The sequence below is a fragment of the Ostrea edulis genome, chromosome 5 (assembly GCF_947568905.1).
Source record: "Ostrea edulis chromosome 5, xbOstEdul1.1, whole genome shotgun sequence".
Taxonomy (NCBI): Eukaryota; Metazoa; Mollusca; class Bivalvia; order Ostreida; family Ostreidae; genus Ostrea; species Ostrea edulis.
This window is the reverse complement of record NC_079168.1, coordinates 68868545-68888378: the sequence shown is the minus strand read 5'-3', so window position 1 is coordinate 68888378 and position 19834 is coordinate 68868545. Positions and strand designations below refer to the sequence as shown.

At 35.4% G+C, this 19834-nt stretch overlaps 1 protein-coding gene across 1 annotated transcript; it reads left to right on the top strand.

The window, feature by feature from the left end:
* The first annotated feature begins 3558 nt into the window (after positions 1 to 3558).
* LOC125649032 (uncharacterized) lies at positions 3559 to 14151 on the top strand. The gene is made up of 7 exons (XM_048876247.2): positions 3559 to 4003; positions 5985 to 6083; positions 6362 to 6520; positions 9868 to 9998; positions 10908 to 11043; positions 13702 to 13831; positions 13933 to 14151. The coding sequence occupies exons 1-7, from the start codon at positions 3689 to 3691 to the stop codon at positions 14028 to 14030; spliced, it is 1068 nt and encodes a 355-aa protein (XP_048732204.1). The 5' UTR covers positions 3559 to 3688; the 3' UTR covers positions 14031 to 14151.
* Positions 14152 to 19834: the final 5683 nt, after the last annotated feature.

The following is a 19834-nucleotide window of genomic DNA, read 5'->3' as shown; positions in this document are numbered from 1 at the left end:
CAGGGGTCTGTGTATACGCAACTATATCTATTTTGTATTGCTTATGGGATTTATGAGATTGATCTCTGTTGCTATCTTCACCTTTACATTGAATAGTTAAAAAGCTATAACAAAGGAATTGAAGTTCTGATTGAATTAAAAGGATAATCTTGTTATTAATTTGGGTCCAATTGCACAGAATGAAGTTAAGTCTGACGTACAGTTAACTTCAAGCTAACGCTATGTAAATGCTCAAGTTAATGTCAAATTAAGTGTCAGTTAAAGTTAACTAACGTTCGTGCATCTGGGTTCTGAATACTCTCGCTTATTTACAATCTCATTAATATCAGACCTTCTCTAACCACCGTTACACTCTAAGGTAATGCTTAGAAAAGATATATTGGCTTTGGAACCGGTCAATATTATTGGGGAGTTGGGACCGGTGCAAAATGTGATCGGAGACACATGAAGGGGGGGGGGGGGGGGGCTTATCCACATACTGACCGGACTTTTTTTTTTATTTTCAACATTGGTTGGACAGCAATATTTTTTTTTATTGCAAATGTATTAAAGGGACTGGTTCACGATTTTTGATAAAAATATTTTTCAATTTTGATGGTAAACATTAAAAATATAACTCATATAATATTGACAGCCAAATTTTGACCTTCTGAATGAAAGAATAAAAACAATATTTTAACCTTAAATCTGTGTTATGTAAACAAAGACTCGAGTCTTTTTATGTATACAAACAAACAAGTGAAATATTGATTTTTTTAATATAAAGCATCTTAATTTTACATAGTCACAAATTTTAACTTTAGATGGACACATTCTACCCAAAGAATGCTTGAAATGTGAAAGATATAATAACTTAAGTCGATATCCATTTCTTTTGAAAATTTTGTAAACAATAACATACCACAATCTTTGTTTACAAAACAAATAATAAACTCTCTAAAATGAGCTTCTGTGATAATGTATAACCTTAATTTCTATGTGAAATCTTTTAAACACATTAAACAGTAGATTTTGATCATAAAAAGTGAAAAAGAAAATTTTGGGGAAAATCGTGAATCAGTCCCTTTAATAAAAACAAATATTAAAAAGTATTTCAAACTTTTAATTCAAATTCTGGAACTTATCTATCTTACAAACAATAATACTGAATTGTATGCATGCTTTATTTCATGTCCAAGTTGAATATACTAGAGACAATAGGCAATAAAATACTGGACCTTTGAAAATTTTAATATTAAAACATGAAATTAAAAATCACAAAATAAGTATTCAGCAGTGAATAAACTTGCAAAAATTACACCAAGTATGGATTTCAATCATAGAAAATAAAAATCGGTATACATGTATATCATGTTGGTCATAACTTGAAGGATATACAGACCAGGATTTGACTAACGTCTAAACACATATTTAATAATTTGATAGATAACACTAAGATTTGGAAAAAAATACTTGTATGTACATGTATGAGGCAACAATTCCGAAAAACAGTATTTGAATTAAAAAATATGCAATTGTATCATTTCAAACAACGATTTAACAAAAGAAAAGAATAAGTTGAAAATAAGGAGACTTATGAATTCACTAGACGACTTAATGAACAAACATGGTAAAGTAGACAAAGGGTTTTCAGGAGCTTGAATCCCCCAGCTGATATAAGAATGTAGGGACAAATTTAAACCGATAATTATGAAGAACTCCTGAATTTTTGTTTAAAAGAAGTAAAATTGTTTATTACACAGGACACACTCTTTTTTTATTACACATCTCACATAGGACAGCAACCTTTTTTGCATTCTTAGAAGATAGGACTTTTTTTTTTTAATGGTAAAGTGGAATGCACCGCTCCCAACACCCCAATACATATTGACCGGTCCCGTATCTTGGATTGGGGCAGGCAAGTATCATTCAGGGGCGGATTCAGGAATTGTGGTTAGGGGCACAACTTTTTATCAGTGGGTCTAGGGCAAAGCCCTGGTGGGGGTTCAGGGGCGAAGCTCCCCCCCCCCCCCAAGCTCCTGGATTTTACAGTTTTTATAAGGCTTGAAATATGTCTCTTATGTAGTAAATTTTACTATGTTCTGTCATTTTTAATAAGGTGAAATTAATAATAATACTAATAATAAAAAAAAAAAAAAAAAAAAAAAAAAAACCAAACAAAAAAAAACAAAAACGCAAATTTTAAGGGTTTCTCGAAAAAAAAAAGGTAAGTTCCCCCAATAAAAGTCATTCTGTATATCGAAAGATTTTGTCATTTATTCCTCAGAGAGTGGAAGAAATTAATTATTGCTTCTTTTATCGTTTACATTTTTCTAAACAAGAAACCACAAGATTTACCTTAGATTTGAAAATTGGGGTGGGGGGGGGGGGGGGGGGGGGGGGGGGCTTAAATCCGCCTCTGAATTCATAACTCTTCAATGGATAAGGGGGAATCCTAATTCACAGGGGGATGTCTTCCACCTTCTACTATACGTTAAAAATCTTGTGTGTTTTTTTTTCAAATAAAATGTTCATACTTTGCAGATACTTTTTATTTTTATTCATAACCTTTAAACTTACAATTCACTGTTACTGATAAAAATAGTGGGTAGACCAGTCACCCAATTTATCTTTTATTTGCATTGCAAAATAACAAATAATGGTCAAAGTGGCTCATATATTATTATATATATATAATAATATAGGCCTGTACTTTAGTCAGATTGGTATTATGGCACATGGAATTTTGAATTTATTGATCATATTATATGAAAGAAATATCGCTGTATACCTCTAATACAGTTTAGTATTTGTTCTCTTCAGCTACACGATTCAGTGGCAATAAAATACGCACATTAATTTATTTGAATGCCCATTAGGTTTATATTATAATTGTTGAGAGCAACAAATTAATACATCTCGTAAAATAATTGAATATAGATAGCTCAAGTAATTATGATATCTCCATTGATATGAATTAATATAGTATCATATGTATATGCAAGTACAATACGTTTTTATTAAAATTAAACAATTTTAAAACACCAGCCAGTGGCGGATCCAGGAATTTCATAACGGGGGGGGGGGGGGGGGGCGCAGTAGAAGGCTGGGGTTGCCTTGAAGCTTTACACTGATGGGGGTGCAGGGGGCGAAGCCCCCGGATGCTAACGAAATCAGTGTGCCAATAAGAGAGTGGTTTCGTTTTCATTTAGATAATGAACATATAAGTAATTGCTTGTTGTACACAAAAGAATTTAACCACAAAAAAAATAATAATAAAAAAAATATATAAAAAAATTCAAACGGGGGGGGGGGGGGGCTGGATCCGCCTTTGCCAGCATTCTATAAGAGAAATTCAAAAGTAGAAGTTTGATTTCAAGTATGCATGCTTCATACATAATGACACTGACTATGTTATATCACATAAAAAGGTATAATTTATACTTTTGTTTTCCGTTCCAAGTTTTAGCAACACCCATCAAATTTATCATTGAATCTCATCCATGTTTCTGGCAGGCTGACTTCCCAAATCAGGTTCAGTACAATTAATACCGTTAAATGGCCCGGGATCGGTGTACATGAAATCGATATATTCTATTTTCCATTTCGTTGCACCTGTTACGAGAAGAGGTTTAGACGAGGAAATATCGATTATTTAACACTTTTAAATGATCAGATCGTTAAAGGTACAAACTAGATAGAAGGCGAAATGATGTCGGAGAATGAAAATAAGAAGCCAGATAATGACAAGGAAACGAAAGAGATGAGTATTCAGGATAAAATTGATTACTTTGATAGAGAAATTCGTCTGCTTCATCAGTTCTGTGTTAATTCGGGATACAGCAAGCATGAAATTCGAAAGTCTGCAGAACCTTTCCTTAGTGCCACAGACGTTTTAGCATGGCAGAAGACGAAAAGAAAGCTTCTGCAGATCAGTGTAGTGATAGCTATTCTTGCTGTTGTTTACTACTGTGACCCTACATACAGATTTATTGTCGCTGTCAGCAGAATCACTGCCATAAAGGTATTTCTTATGCTCATATTCTGTTGCCAAAATATGAATTATTCTGTTATGGTGCTGTATTAAAGTGATGTTTTTTTCCCTGTTCATTTAACAGCTTTGTATTCACAATAGTGCATGCGTTGTATCTCATAGTGTTTACACAGCAGAAACAGTTAGTATACACATTTACAGTTTTTGTTGTTGACTAAATTGTAAACTATTTGGTGTTTTGTATGTCAACGATAATTCACAAATTGCAAGTAATTCAAAAGTTGCCTCTATTCTGATATGATATGTTTACTTATATGTATAGGCCTAGGTATATTCAGTATTACAGCTGTTACTGGTGAACAATGTCAATTTCATATCAACCTGAAACAGTGCTATCTGATGATGTGTCAGTTAATAAAAAATCAACAGAAATTGATCGGAGAGTTTGATCATTTGAACTGTAGAAGGTTGTAATGTGCGTACTGTGTAGATTATTTGTGAGATTATAGCCTGGTAACACATTGCAGTCAAGTGGTTATGTACAGAAGGCCAAAAATATAATTGTTGTGTTTCTGCTAACATTAGGGTATGTAGGTAGGATAAAAAATCAATACTTTTTTTTTCTCAAACTTTATTTAAACATGTATGTTAAATCGATTACACATTTAGAAACATTCTGATCAAAATCTCCATTTAAGTTGCAGGTATATTCTATAACATAATGAACATGAGGGGCTCATTTTTTATTGTTAGTGCAACCTTTGAATATATGCTTTAATTTAAATTCCCAAGTGTCAATTAAAAAAACAAGTTCCTTCAAAGATTTCTAGGGTAGGGGGTTGCAATCTAAGGTTGGTTGGGTTAGAAGAAACAGCATTTCTAAAATTTAAATAAAATTAGAGCATTAGTTTTGAATCCCTCTACTTGAGACTATGATATGTTTTTGTGTCCACATTGCATTAGATGATGATGAATAAGAAGATTACAATCATTGTTCATGGAATTGATTTGATGCAGTGTGAAACACACTGAACCAAAGTATAGATATTAAAACAGTTAATAGGAAATTAAGAGCTCTAACATGTCTAATGAATAAAGACAATGAACAGTTGTCTCTCAGATGTCAGGAAAATTTATCATAAATTCAATTCATAATTAAAGATAACTTTAGTCACCAGGAACAAATTGAACTGGGTACAGTTTATCATAATTAGCGACAAATCTTGGCCATGACACCTAATTTTTTAATAGAAATCATTAAGAATAAGGACATTTTTTCTAAGAGGTTGTTCTTTTAAAACTAGGGCAGAATTTCAACTTGCAAGTAATGAATACAATGTACAGCTTACTACTGAATTTTTTTTCAATGAAGTAAGGTCAATTTTTTCACAGGAATAATCCAAACATTTATATTCTTTTAATATCAATAATCTAATTTTTTTTGTCAGTGATGCCAAATGTATTCACTTGAATGATTTTAATGCATAGAGCAGACATGAGACTAACTGTAGCTGTCTAAGAAAGTCTCGGATCAGTCCCAGTTCTGCAGCTAACATGAGACATAATCTAACTAGAGCATATAGTTGCTGTCATATCTGTCCGCCCATCCAATCTCATATCTCCTAAACATTTCTTCAGAAATTGATCATAATCTTTGGGACAGGGTCTTTTGGACCAAGGTCATTTTAGAAAGGTCAAGGTCATTCAGAATATATACCTTACATGAATAGAAATAGAAAGTTCCTTATTTCAAGAGTTTTTGAACAGGTATTGATCATGTATCACACAAATATTAAAAAGTATTGGACAAAAGGTGCTCAGACAAGTCATTTTGTAAAGGTAAACGTCACTTAACATATACCTTATATATATAAAAAAAAAACTTCATTTCAACAATATTTCAACTGTTATTGATCATTGTGCGAGCCATTCGTCATATGAAGTAGTTCATTGGTTAGATGCAGTTTGGCGAACATCCATCAGTTTTGCTGATATTCTTGTTTTATTACAGCTGATTCCAGTGTGGGACTGGACCAAAGTTCACCAGTGGGAGTGTATCGTTGACAATCCACTCTACGCTGGAGTCCAGCTGACCGAGGAGGACTGTGATGTAAGTAGTACAAGGACATCAGAACAGTGTCATTAATTGCTGTAGAAAGTTTTACTCAGTGGTAGAATTATTTCCCCCTCCTCTTGGAGGGATAAGTGGGAAGGTGTCACTGTGTGTGGGCGAATGCATGCATAACATCGATATGAAGTGCGTTGAGGTCAATGTTCAGATGTTATGATTATGAATAATACCAGAGAGAATTCTATTTTGTGGGTGGTAGTTTCAAACTTGTACAGTTTCCAATGAAATTCAGAAAGTGGTGATTTTGTACATTGTAGATTTGTAAGAATCTGTTGAATGTGGAAAGAAGAACCAATTTAAAAGGAAAAGACTTCACAGAACTGTATTTGAAAGCAGAGCTTCCTGTAGTTGTAGAGGATGGGACTAAAGACTGGCCAAAAGAAATGTTAGAAATTGACATTAACACTCTGTACAAGGTAAATTCTGATAGCTAGTGTTCAAACGATTGTCGCCGACAATCGATTGCCGATCGTTTTCGGCTCTTTGATTCCGATTATTGATTTTATTTTTCATAATCGATTGTAGCCCATACACTAGTTGATAACTAATCCGAGATTCTTCTGACAGTTAACCCCGCTTTTACGTTGTGACATGTGCAGGGGAGAGTCAGAGCGGACTTTATTGGGAAAAGTGCAAGTTAAATTGGGAAAAAATTGGTAATATTTGGGAGGGGAAAGAGCCATTATTTGGACCTAAAATGGGTCTTAAAAAATCACTGTTCACGAGGTTTGTATACCGATATCCACATACTCCACAAAGTTTGTATACTGATATCCACATACTCCACAAAGTTTGTATACTGATATCCACATACTGTACAGTTTGTATACTGATATCCACATACTCCACAAAGTTTGTATACTGATATCCACATACTGTACAGTTTGTATACTGATATCCACATACTCCACAAAGTTTGTATACTGATATCCACATACTCCACAAAGTTTGTATACTGATATCCACATACTCCACAAAGTTTGTATACTGATATCCACATACTGTACAGTTTGTATACTGATATCCACATACTCCACAAAGTTTGTATACTGATATCCACATACTCCACAAAGTTTGTATACTGATATCCACATACTGTACAGTTTGTATACTGATATCCACATACTCCACAAAGTTTGTATACTGACATTTACACTCTGTATAAAGTTTGTATACTGACATTTACACTCTGTATAAAGTTTTTATACTGACATTTACACTCTGTATAAAGTTTGTATATTGACATTTACACTCAGTATAAAGTTTGTATACTGACATTTACACTCTGTATAAAGTTTGTATACTGACATTTACACTCTGTATAAAGTTTGTATATTGACATTTACACTCAGTATAAAGTTTGTATACTGACATTTACACTCTGTATAAAGTTTGTATACTGACATTTACACTCTGTATAAAGTTTGTATACTGACATTTACACTCTGTACAAAGTTTACAAACTGATTACCAATACATTTGTATGATATTTTAGGATTGTCATCTGCATTGTTTACAAGGTTACTGCACCAACATCATTCTCTGTTCAGGACTTACTAACATTCATGCTGACAACAAATTTTATTTCATGGACACTCACAGTTCCTTACAATTTTTTCACATTGACACTCACACTCTCTACAAGAGTTTGTCACTGACATAAATGAAAAGGTGAAGATAACGAACAATGATCACTGATCAATCTCATAATTCCTATAAAGGTGAAGATAACAAACAGTGATCAATCTCATAACTCCTATAAAGGTGAAGATAACGAACAGCGATCAATCTCATAACTCCTATAAAGGTGAAGATAACGAACAGCGATCAATCTCATAATTCCTATAAAGGTGAAGATAACAAACAGTGATCAATCTCATAATTCCTATAAAGGTGAAGATAACAAACAGTGATCAATCTCATAACTCCTATAAAGGTGAAGATAACGAACAGCGATCAATCTCATAACTCCTATAAAGGTGAAGATAACGAACAGCGATCAATCTCATAACTCCTATAAAGGTGAAGATAACGAACAGCGATCAATCTCATATCTCCTATAAAGGTGAAGATAACGAACAGTGATCACTGATCAATCTCATAACTCCTACAAGGAATTCAAAATTAAGAGTAGGGCAAACATGGACCCCTGGACATACCAGAGGAGGAGTAAGCATCCCTTGTCGACTGGTCACACAAGCTGTTGAATGTTGAATAGATGTCTGATTTCCAATCTGTAATGGGTGTTTGTATTTTTATTAGGACCATGCTTTGAAAATGCGGGATCCTCTAGTAATCCCATTGTCTGTCCTCTGTCAGTCAACACCTTTATCGTGATGCGATAACGCAAACAGTTTTCACTGTAATTCTTTCAGAATTGGGGCTTCTGTGGCCAAGTGGTTAGAGCATCGCGCTCAAAATCACACGGCCTCTCACCTCTGGTCGGCATGAGTTCGAATCCCGCTCATACCGGTAAGTGATTGGTGGTCTCTTCCCAGGTACATTGTATCTGGGTTCTCTCTTCCACCAATAAAAACTGGGCGCCACCAAATAACTGAAAAATTGTTAAGGCGAAAAACAACAAAACAATCAATCAAACAATCTTTCAAAATTATTTTACAGAATTATTTTACAATGAGAGAAAACCACCTGTAAATTTGAAATTCATATTGCTATATCTGTATGTATCTGTCAACACTTTTGTTATGACTCGATTATTCTCGGCCAGTTTCACCGTAACGTTTTCAAACTTTGTACAGAAATACTTTACAATGAAAGACACCCATAGATTGTGGGTTTGAAACCAATGAGTGCAGGCTTTGATGAAATTCATATTCATACCACAGATTTACCCATTCTGTACACATTTCTTTGTCCAAAGCTGCACTGAGCATGTTTCCTGAAAGAAAACTGAATACCAAAAAAAATAGCATATCAACTGAATTCGAGTCAAATTAAGAAATTTCATCAGTTTTGATGCTGTGTACTCCAAAGGACTGTAGATATTAGAGACAATTGATGTGAAATTATATTGAACATGATCTCGTTTATGGAAGAAGATTCAGTGTTTCCTCGATAAACAGAAGTACATCCGGTGTGAGCTTCGTTGGCGACACTTTCGGTGCAAGAATTCCCATGATTGACAATTTTATAATGTGGCCTTTGCGACGCCTAATTTCTTACTGATTTTACCATAAAATAAACCCTCGGCATGTAATTTTAAAATCAACGTCATTGTTTTAGTTGGTATTGGTTTCCCCTTTTCGCAGAGTCTCTTCCATCGTGCTAAAAGATTATGTAATGACACGTTAGTGTAAAGACACGTGTGCCCATCTAAAATTATTTTCATTCCCACCCCTTTAAATATTGGTCCAATCGCAGTGATTGTTCTTTCCTTGATGCGTCATCATTGACAGATTTGTTTTGAAATCAACTATCCGGGACTGCGAATGAACTTGAGAAGCTGATTCGTTCACACTTAATGTAAATTCACAGTAAGAAATTTTGTCAATTTTAATGCTGTGTACTCCAAATGACTGTAGATATCAGAGACAATTGATGTGAAATTATATTGAACATGATCTTGTTTATGGAAGAAGATTCAGTGTTTCCTCAAAGTTTCAAAACTTTGAATTCTCTGGGGGCCCAGAAATGGTGTTATGATACCCAGTCCTTCATTAACATTCAGTGTATACTACTATTAATTCTAAATATTTATAGATCGGGTAATTAACAACATTAGAAAAATGTTTTAAATTTTCAGGCCTACAGAGAAACTGATGCCCTTTACAGGAACCCAGTGTGTAGATTCCATACAGATTCCAAATTCAACAACCACCAAGTGTTCCTGCATCAAGTAGTCAACTCCAATATGGAATCCTTTACAGCTGACTGGTAAGCAACTATGACTTAAGCAGCCCCTAGTGAGCATTAAAGGGTGTGCTGCACAGATTGCTATGGTTAGTAGAAAGGTTATATTTCATACAGCTGTTATGTGGTAATGTTAGAGATATATGGACTTTTTACTAGCTCGGGTTAACCCAGGGTTAATGGGTTAACCGTCAAGTTTAATTGGTAGAGCACTGGTTTGTCATGCCAGAGGTTCTGGGTTTGATCCTTTGGTGGAGTTAGAACACTGTACTCTGTTACATTTGGATGCCTACCATGGTGGGGCCCAATTTACTTGGAATTAGGAAAATTCTTTACAAATCCTTAGGATGTGATATGTCAAAATCATACCATACTCCTTGGACCAGGGCTGGGTTACATTAGAGTTAAAGTTTTAAATATGAAGATATAAGAAACTTCTTTCAAAATCTTCTTAAAAACTTCATGGGACAGTTTGTGAAAATGATACTGCAAACAAACTTTTATTTGGGTGTGAGAAAATTTTGCAAGTTTGTAAAAACTTCATCATCACAAAGATTTCTCGCTGTGAACTAGTGCTTTTAATGTCTTTTGTATGTTTAAGATAATGTCGGTTCTGAAAATTCATGTCATATAAAATGTTCACGCCATAATCCCTAAGGCCAGGGTGGAACCACATTAAGGTTTTCAAGTTACATACTAGGATTATATGGGAAAATTCTTCTGATGAAGAAGTGTAGATTCAACTAAATCTAGTTTGTTCAAAATAGCTAGACCATGGTGGGGCCACAATTGAAGTTTAAATTATTAGATATGAATGTACTGGTATATCATTACTGGTAAGTCATTCATTAAAACAATATCAATAATTTAACAATGTATGTGAACCAGAAATGATGAAAAATCTTACTGTATTGATATAAATCCTTTTATCAGGGAGAACTGTGTGAAGAGTGCTGCCAAAGCCTTCCGGAGTTTCTACCGCAGACCGTACTTCATGCCACAAACTGTGGAAATTTCCGACACCAACTGGGTGTTTATCTCAAAAGGCTCAGTGGAGCACCATTATGATGCAAGTATCTTTAAACAAAACAGTAAAGCAATAACAATCATTTATAGATACCATTGTTTACCTGATACATTTAAGAAATAAATTTCATTTTTGAAAATACAGGAGGGCATGAACTGTGATGCTTCGCACTGGCATACTTCCTGAAGCATGTTAATGCTCCCTGAAGTGTGTCAATGCTTCCTGAAGCGTGTTAATGCTCCCTGAAGCGTGTTAATGCTCCCTGAAGCGTGTTAATGCTTCCTGATGCGTGTTAATGCTCCCTGAAGCGTCTTAATGCTTCCTGAAGTGTTAATGCTTCCTGAAGTGTTAATGCTCCCTGAAGCGTGTTAATGCTCCCTGAAGTGTGTTAATGCTTCCTGAAGCATGTTAATGCTCCCTGAAGTTAATGCTTCCTGAAGCATGTTAATGCTCCCTGAAGTGTTAATGCTTCCTGAAGCGTGTTAATGCTCCCTGAAGTGTTAATGCTCCCTGAAGTGTTAATGCTCCCTGAAGCATGTTGATGCTCCATGAAGTGTGTTGATGCTCCCTGAAGCGTGTTAATGCTCCCAGATGTGTTAATGCTCCCTGAATCATGTTAATCCTCCCTGAAGCATGTTAATGCTCCTTTAATTGTTAACACTTTCTGAAGCGTGTTAATGCTCCAAGCATGTTAAAGCTCCCTGAAGTGTTAATGTTTCCTGAAGTGTGTTAACACTTCCTGATGCGTGTTAATGCTCCCTGAAGCGTCTTAATGCTCCCTGAAGCGTGTTAATGCTTTTTGAAGCATGTTAATGCTCCTGTTAATGCTCCCTGAAGCGTGTTAATGCTCCCTGAATTGTGTTAATGCTTCCTGAAGCGTGTTAACGCTCCCTGAAGCGTGTTAATGCTCTCTGAAGCATGTTAATGCTTCCTGAAGCGTGTTAATGCTCCCTAAAGTGTTAATGCTTCCTGAAGTGTGTTAATGCTTCCTGAAGCATGTTAATGCTCCCTGATAAGTGATAAGTATTAATGCTCACTGAAGCATGTTAATGCTTCCTGAAGAGTATGTTGGCGTGAAGCATTGCAGTTCAAACCTTCATGTGTTTTCGAAATCTTGAAGTTTCATTCTATCTGTCAGAATTCGCAGACATCTAAAAAGATATACTGTATTTATCAGTTACATTCACGCGTACATTGTTCACAACTGCATCACATTCATGAGGAAATGGCCTTCATTACAAGTGGTAAAGATATCAGAAGCAAAAACATTGGATAAACATGTAAATGCATGTATTCAAGCAGTGTAACCAACAGGGGGGGGGGGGGGGGGGGGGTGCTATGTAAAGTTCCTCTTGACAAGTGTAAAATTGGTCACTGTGATGAAAGTACTGAATAATAACTCTAACTATACAACTTACTTCCCATTTATTGGACTCTATAGGCATTTCTGTAGCTACCGATTTGAACTTCATTGTATGATGATGTATTAATACACTTCATTGTATGAGGATGTTTTAATACACTTCATTGTATGATGATGTTTTAATACACTTCATTGTATGATGATGTTTTAATACACTTCATTGTATGATGATGTTTTAATACACTTCATTGTATGATGATGTTTTAATACACTTCATTGTATGATGCTGTTTTAATACACTTCATTGTATGATGCTGTTTTAATACACTTCATTGTATGATGCTGTTTTAATACACTTCATTGTATGATGCTGTTTTAATACACTTCATTGTATGATGATGTTTTAATACACTTCATTGTATGATGATGTTTTAATACACTTCATTGTATGATGCTGTTTTAATACACTTCATTGTATGATGCTGTTTTAATACACTTCATTGTATGATGCTGTTTTAATACACTTCATTGTATGACGATGTTTTAATACACTTCATTGTATGACGATGTTTTAATACACTTCATTGTATGACGCTGTTTTAATGCACTTCATTGTATGACGATGTTTTAATGCACTTCATTGTATGAGGATGTTTTAATGCACTTCATTGTATGAGGATGTTTTAATGCACTTCATTGTATGAGGATGTTTTAATACACTTCATTGTATGGTGATGTTTTAATGCACTTCATTGTATGACGATGTTTTAATGCACTTCATTGTATGATGATGTTTTAATGCACTTCATTGTATGACGATGTTTTAATGCACTTCATTGTATGACGATGTTTTAATGCACTTCATTGTATGACGATGTTTTAATGCACTTCATTGTATGACGATGTTTTAATACACTTCATTTTATGACGATGTTTTAATACACTTCATTGTATGACGATGTTTTAATACACTTCATTGTATGACGATGTTTTAATACACTTCATTGTATGACGATGTTTTAATACAAATGGTTTTAATACAAGTTCAATCAACTTGCAAGGTCATTGTAGCTATTATTAGACTGTGACTGTCCTAAAACCAAAATTTAGTACTATTGTCCACATAAAAATCCTAAGGTTACCATGTCCAGCTAAGTAATTATGATGGACAATACCTACGTGCGATTCCACTTTTCACCATCAAAAGGTTTATATCAATAATAGTATACACATAAAATGAAATCAAATCTGTAGCAGTTACCACAAGAAAATGATAAATTCAGGATCTTTCAAATAAAAATCCAATAGGTTCTCTGGCTAATGGTTGTCTTTTGTAGATCCCCCTTTCTAATCCCATGTTGATGCTGATAGTATTGAAGGGTCAGTTTGAGATAGCGCTTTCTCCCAAAGAGCCTTGTACTAAAGCATGTGTGGATATACCAGTCGAGTTACACAAAGGGGAAATAAGTAAGTTAACATCGTATTCATGTATTATGCTGTGGCTCTTTCTGAAACAGGTTCCAGCACTAGTGTAATGCTTAGTATCTGTGCTTATATTTTTGTTTCAGTGATAGTGACAATGGCGGATTTACTGTGGTTCAAGTCTTACCGACCTACAAAAACCGGGGAAAATATTCTGGTAGGAGTTGGGGGAGCGTATGAATGATGCGTGATGGAAAAGCCTCTCACCAAGATCAGTCAGCAGATTATTTCTAAATCACTAGAAATCTTGTACATATACCTGGTACATGCATGTATCATGAAATAAAACAGATTGTATGATGCGATATCTGATTAATCACTGGAGCCAAGAGCTATCATGTGGATATGAAGATAATGCCTGCTTGGCATAAACTTTTCATTACAACTTTTTAGGTCACCTGAGTCACCTATTGATATAAATCACAAATGTTCCTTAAGACAAGGACTCTTGGACCAAGGTCTTTCAAGGTCATTTTGGAAAGGTCAAGGTCATTCAGAACAAATACCTTATATAAGTAAAAAGTTCTTTATTTCAACAGTTTTTGAAAAGGGATTGATCATATACCACACAAATAAGTAATAGGGAAATGGCTTTCAGACAAAGGTCACTCAAGGTCATTTTGTAAAGGTCAACATCACTCAACATATGCTTTATATATGAAAAAGAAACCTTCATTTCAACAATATTTCAACAGTTAATGATCATTGTGCGAGTCATTCGTCATATGAAGTAGTTCATTGATTAGATGCATTTTGGGGAGCATCCATCAGTTGTAGTGATATTCTTGTTTTAATGTTTTAGACTCTTCCTCTATTGACCCAAATAAAACTTGCATATTCATAGATATTTATTTACTTCTGGGACTGGAGTTCAGACTCCATCCAGGACAGAGCCAAATTTGCCATATAATTAAAAAAATTTTCTTCTGCTAACATGTAAATGTAATACAGCTGTCAGCCAAAATGCTGAATCTGATTTAATTAAACAGAATGCATATTTAGAGAAAGTCTGAAAATGTTTTAGATATCATATCCTGGATAAGTTCTGACCCAGAGGAGACAAAATTTGTTTAGATCTACTGCTTTATTTAGCTTGTAAGGTAACCCAAGTGAGATATATATTTTGCAACATCTGAAGATGCAAGGGGTTCAGCTGAGTAGACAAAAATAATTGGATGAACATCACTCAAGCAGTTGCATTTCCATGTGTAGCGGTCAGCCGGGTTCAATCGCCGGTGGCCAATTAGCTCAGTTGGTAGAGCACCTGACTAGAGATTCAGGGGGCCTGGGTTCGAATCCCGGTCTGGTCCGTTGCATTTTCTCCCTTCCTGTTACATTTCGTGCTGTAGACCAGCCCCTGGAACTGACAGGTGAAAATGCCTGCCAGGGGATAAAGATCCTGGGTTGATGTCTTCAGATGTGAAGACATTTAAGGAGGGAGGAATGTAGCGGTCAGCTGGTTTCGATCGCCAGTTAGTTCAGTTGGTAGAGCACCTGACTAGAGATTGAGGGGGCCCGGTTTCGAATCCCGGTCTGGACCGTTGCATTTTCTCCCTTCCTGTTACACATGTAAAACTTAGGAACAATCCATATGTTCACTTTTAGGTTGTTTGCATTTGCACTCTATGTGGTTCTTGAGAATCTTTCTATTTTAAAAAAGCTCTATACTTCTTTAGCTACCCACCCAAGGGTCTACAGGTTAAATATAATTTTAATAAATCTATAAATATGCTAAATTAGGCAAAGTTAGCGTTTGGTAGGGAGAGTATTAGCTTGGTCTACTGCTGACGTAGTATAATTATCAATAATCTGCGTCTGTTGTTAAATTTAATTGTTTGATTTCCCCTAAGCTGTTATAAATTTACTTCAAACGTTGAGGTACTCATCATCAGAGTACTTATCACTTTGAAATCGCCGCATAAAAAGAATCAGTAAAGCAAAACCGTTATAAAATTTCTAAAATGGGAATTTAATGATTTTTCAACGGGAATTAGTTGAGACATTATTTGTCAAAATGCGCATCTGGTGCATCAAAATTGGTACCAGAAAGAGTTTTACATTATGACCCCTGGGTCGAGGCCTCTGCTGGTGGACTGTTGGTCCCCGAGGGTCTCTACAGCTTAGTAGCCAAGTACTTCGTTACTAGCTTGAAAATATGGATCTATATTTAATTGCTGTGGTAAAAAGATACGACTAATTTGGACCTATCCTAAAGTCAAAACCCTGGGTTGTGAAATTCACCAATCTTTGTACATCCTTTTCTGCTATTCCTTAGTATGCATTTAGATTTTATACAGTATCAGCAAACTTACACATAAACACTATATAGTAAGTTTGGCCCCGCCCTGTGGTCAGAACCCCTACCCCGGGGATCATGAAATTTACAATTTTGGTAGAGGCCTTCCTGCTCTACATCACCATGTGTTTAGTTTTTTTTTTTATACATGTGCGGTTCATGTGAAGATTTTTGAAAAATTGTCAATTTTGAACAGTTTCTGCCCCACCCCTAGGATTCCCGAAATATACAATTTATGTCCCCCTTGTCCCAAAGATGCTTCATACCAAATTTAAAAAGAATTGGAATGATAGTTAATATCAAGAAGTTAAAAATGTCAATTGTTCACACATTTATTAACTGACCATTTTGGCCCCACCCTGAAACCAAAACCCCTACCCCTGGGATCATCAAATTTACAGTTTTGGTAAAGGACTACCTTGTTCTTTCTAGATATCCATTTAGTATCAATAGCACTAAAGAAGATTATATATTCGTGTTTTACACATAAACGCTATATAACAAGTTTGACCCCGTTCTGGGGTCAGAACCCCTACCCCGGGGATCATGAAATTTACAAGTTTGGTAGAGGCCTCCCTGCTCTACACTACCATGTGTTTAGTTTTTCTTAAACATGCAGCTCTTGAGAAAATTTTTGATAATTGGTAAATTTTGCCCTGCCCCCAAGGGTGCTGGAGTCCTGAAATTTACAATTTATGTCCCCCTTGTCCCAAAGATGCTTCATACCAAATTTGAAAAGAATTGGACTGGTAGTTATCAAGAAGTTAAAAATGTTCAATTGTTAACGCATGGCAACCAATTGCAATTGGTCACCTGAATTTTCACTCAGGTGACCCAAAAATCCAATTGGAAAACTGGTGTCCACTGGGATATATCGAATTGATGTATGTGTTTTGTCATGATCTGAACAAAACTCCCCTTGGCATTACGCATTAATTTTCCTTGACGGAATGTGAATCTGGAGACTTTTGGAATGTGTATGTTCCTTTTTTCAGGTTTGGAAGCATAAATTTGAATAATGAAAAAAATATGGAAACATGCAAACATACTATGTGATGTCAGCTGAAACTTTTAACTTTTTTCACATCACATTGGTGAATACACAAATGAATGTCAAGCTGACAATTAAAATAAAATCAGTTTTGCATTTGTTAAAGGGGGGTTGGGGTTAGAATCATGGGGCCCCATATCTGCTTGCCAATGGCTTTTGTTACACTGCTCTCCTTGCAAACCTTGAACTAGTGAAGATGGGGCAGGGAGGATAGTGTATCAGAAACCCTTGACTAGGAAGCCCATTTGACATCAAAAGTTTAAACTTTTATATCATTTCATCCCCAAGCATCCATTGTACATGCAATATCAATACATGGTCAACAAGAGTATCATAAATGTGAGGTTCTTATTATAAGATGTTGGTGTTGTGACATTGATTAGCAAAAATGCCAAGAGTTATAGAACTTCATACTTGTATTAACATCAACCATCAACCTGTGACATACTGTTATACGACATATGAATGAAGGTCAGCAATATATTATCTGGTGTTTGGAATTTTCTTATCTATTCAGGATAGCTTTTTCGATGTAAGAGTTAACCTATAAAAATTTGAATCATAGGTTCAAATTTCGCAGAATTTGAACAATACATGTATTGTGTATTTTTGCACGAGTGAATGCAAAATCCATTTCCATCAGCTTAGTATTATAGGAATGTAACACTTTCCTTATGAATTTCTTGGGAGTTCCATCCCTCAACAAGACATACGCATGTTGAGATTAGCAACTTGCAGTATCTTCTAGTTGTTTACGAAGGCCCTAGGTTTAAAACTGAGGAGTTAGAAGGATAAACCTTGCACTCGCTTTGTAACATTTCTTCATTACGAAGTTCAACAATGAGCAACTTTCTCCACAAGTTGAAGAAAATCAAAATCCTTGCCACATGCACATCTTCAATACGCATAAAACACTCTTGTCAAATAAGGTCTTCACTTGAAAACTGCTGGAGGAGTTAGAACGACACATTGTGTACCCTCCACATAACATCAATTTTCAAATAAAGGGGCAAAACTCCTGCAAGAGAAAAATTGCAACATGATGTAATGATTCACAAAGAAGCTACATACTGTGGAATCATCATTGTTGGGGGGATTGATGTTTGTGGGTCACTCCTACCCATGAATTTAGGTGTCCTCGAACATTTTTTTAAACCAAGTAGTTATCTCCCCTAGTTGCATCGTATCTCTTACCCACCAACACTGGCCTCCACGAATTAGAATGATTCCACAGTATCAAGTTCCAGCTCGATGCAACAGATATGAAAACGGAAACCTCCAGACGTACGTAGATATTGCTGTACTGGGCCCTGTCTAATAATTGATCAATCTCAACTCAACTTCAAAGTATAGAGCTTTCAAGCAAGTGTTCTGGTGCGGTGGTTCTCCAGATTTTAAGCTCACCCGAGGCAACGATTCAAAAGATCACATTGTGTTGGCATCCAATTCACATCATTATCCCAGGAATCTTGCTGGGAATACAAAAGGAGTTCAAGTTTTCCATAAAAATATATGGAAAATCCTCCAGAGATCCTTGTGAAATGAATAAGAAAAGCATCCGCATCAAAGTTTTCCTCGATATATAGGAAACTATATCCGACAGCGACAAGAATGCGCAAGGGCTGCAACTCTGCAAAGTTATTCAACAAGACACAGAAAAGTACTTCACCTGCATATATTTCTCAATGTCTTGATAAAACGAGGATTTCGATTGGCTGATATTTTTTGATTTCTGCATCAAAAAACGTGATTTTGACTTCATACTGTGTATCGATATATCACATGAATTTGAAAACAAAATCATGTTTTATCATTGAAACTCAATGTTTTAAAAATTAAATGAGAAGAAATGAATCTTAAAATTCTTTTCTTGATGGTGGTATAAGGAAAATTGGGCGGAAAACTTTTTCCATCGATGAAGTTTTCTGCCCAATTTTTCCAATGATACCACCATCAAGAAAAGAATTTTAAGATTCATTTCTTAAATAAGTTATCCAAAAAGTTCTATTCAAAAAGTCCATGTTTGACCCAAATAATGAGTGAAAACTTGGAATTCTTTTAAAATTTTCCAAGTCCAAGGGGCATTACTCTGCCAAAAATTATCTGACAAGAACCCAATAACTTGATCTGCATATTTTCACTCCAAATTTCAATTAAATATGTATTTGTATGACTGAGAAAACATGTGGAAACTGATTTGCTTGAAATTTTCACAAGTCCAAGGGGCATAACTCTGTCCAAACATTCTTGACCTGACCAAATTCAAAGGACATGTATATTCTCATGCCAGACTGGGATATTATCTGTATCTATAGCAGAGATAAGATGGCAAGCTTTGTGGAATTATTTGCAATGTTCAAGGTCCAACTCTTTCCAAAATAGGTCAAGAAAGCCAAAACTCGAACTTGATTTGTAACCCATTGGTGTAAGTTCATGTACTGAATGAATAACTCCAGTGATAGCCAAAGTCCAGAAAACTGTCAAATGTATGGCTGTACAGACACACAAGCTGATCACTATAGGGCTCCCATTTGCAGGATGGACCCTAATTATGACTGAAAAGGTTTAACACTGCCCAACCCATTTCATGGCCAGGCATATAAACTCACTACGGGATAAGTTTGATAATACAAGATTTCAC

What these genes read in the sequence shown, in the direction of transcription:
- LOC125649032 (XM_048876247.2), top strand. Translation starts at nt 3,689, where the DNA reads ATGATGTCGGAGAATGAAAATAAGAAGCCAGATAATGACAAGGAAACG. An exon ending in GCAGAATCACTGCCATAAAG is followed by an intron (nt 4,004 to 5,984) that starts GTATTTCTTATG and finishes GTTTTATTACAG; the next exon opens with CTGATTCCAGTGTGGGACTG. An exon ending in GTTACACAAAGGGGAAATAA is followed by an intron (nt 13,832 to 13,932) that starts GTAAGTTAACAT and finishes TTTTTGTTTCAG; the next exon opens with TGATAGTGACAATGGCGGAT.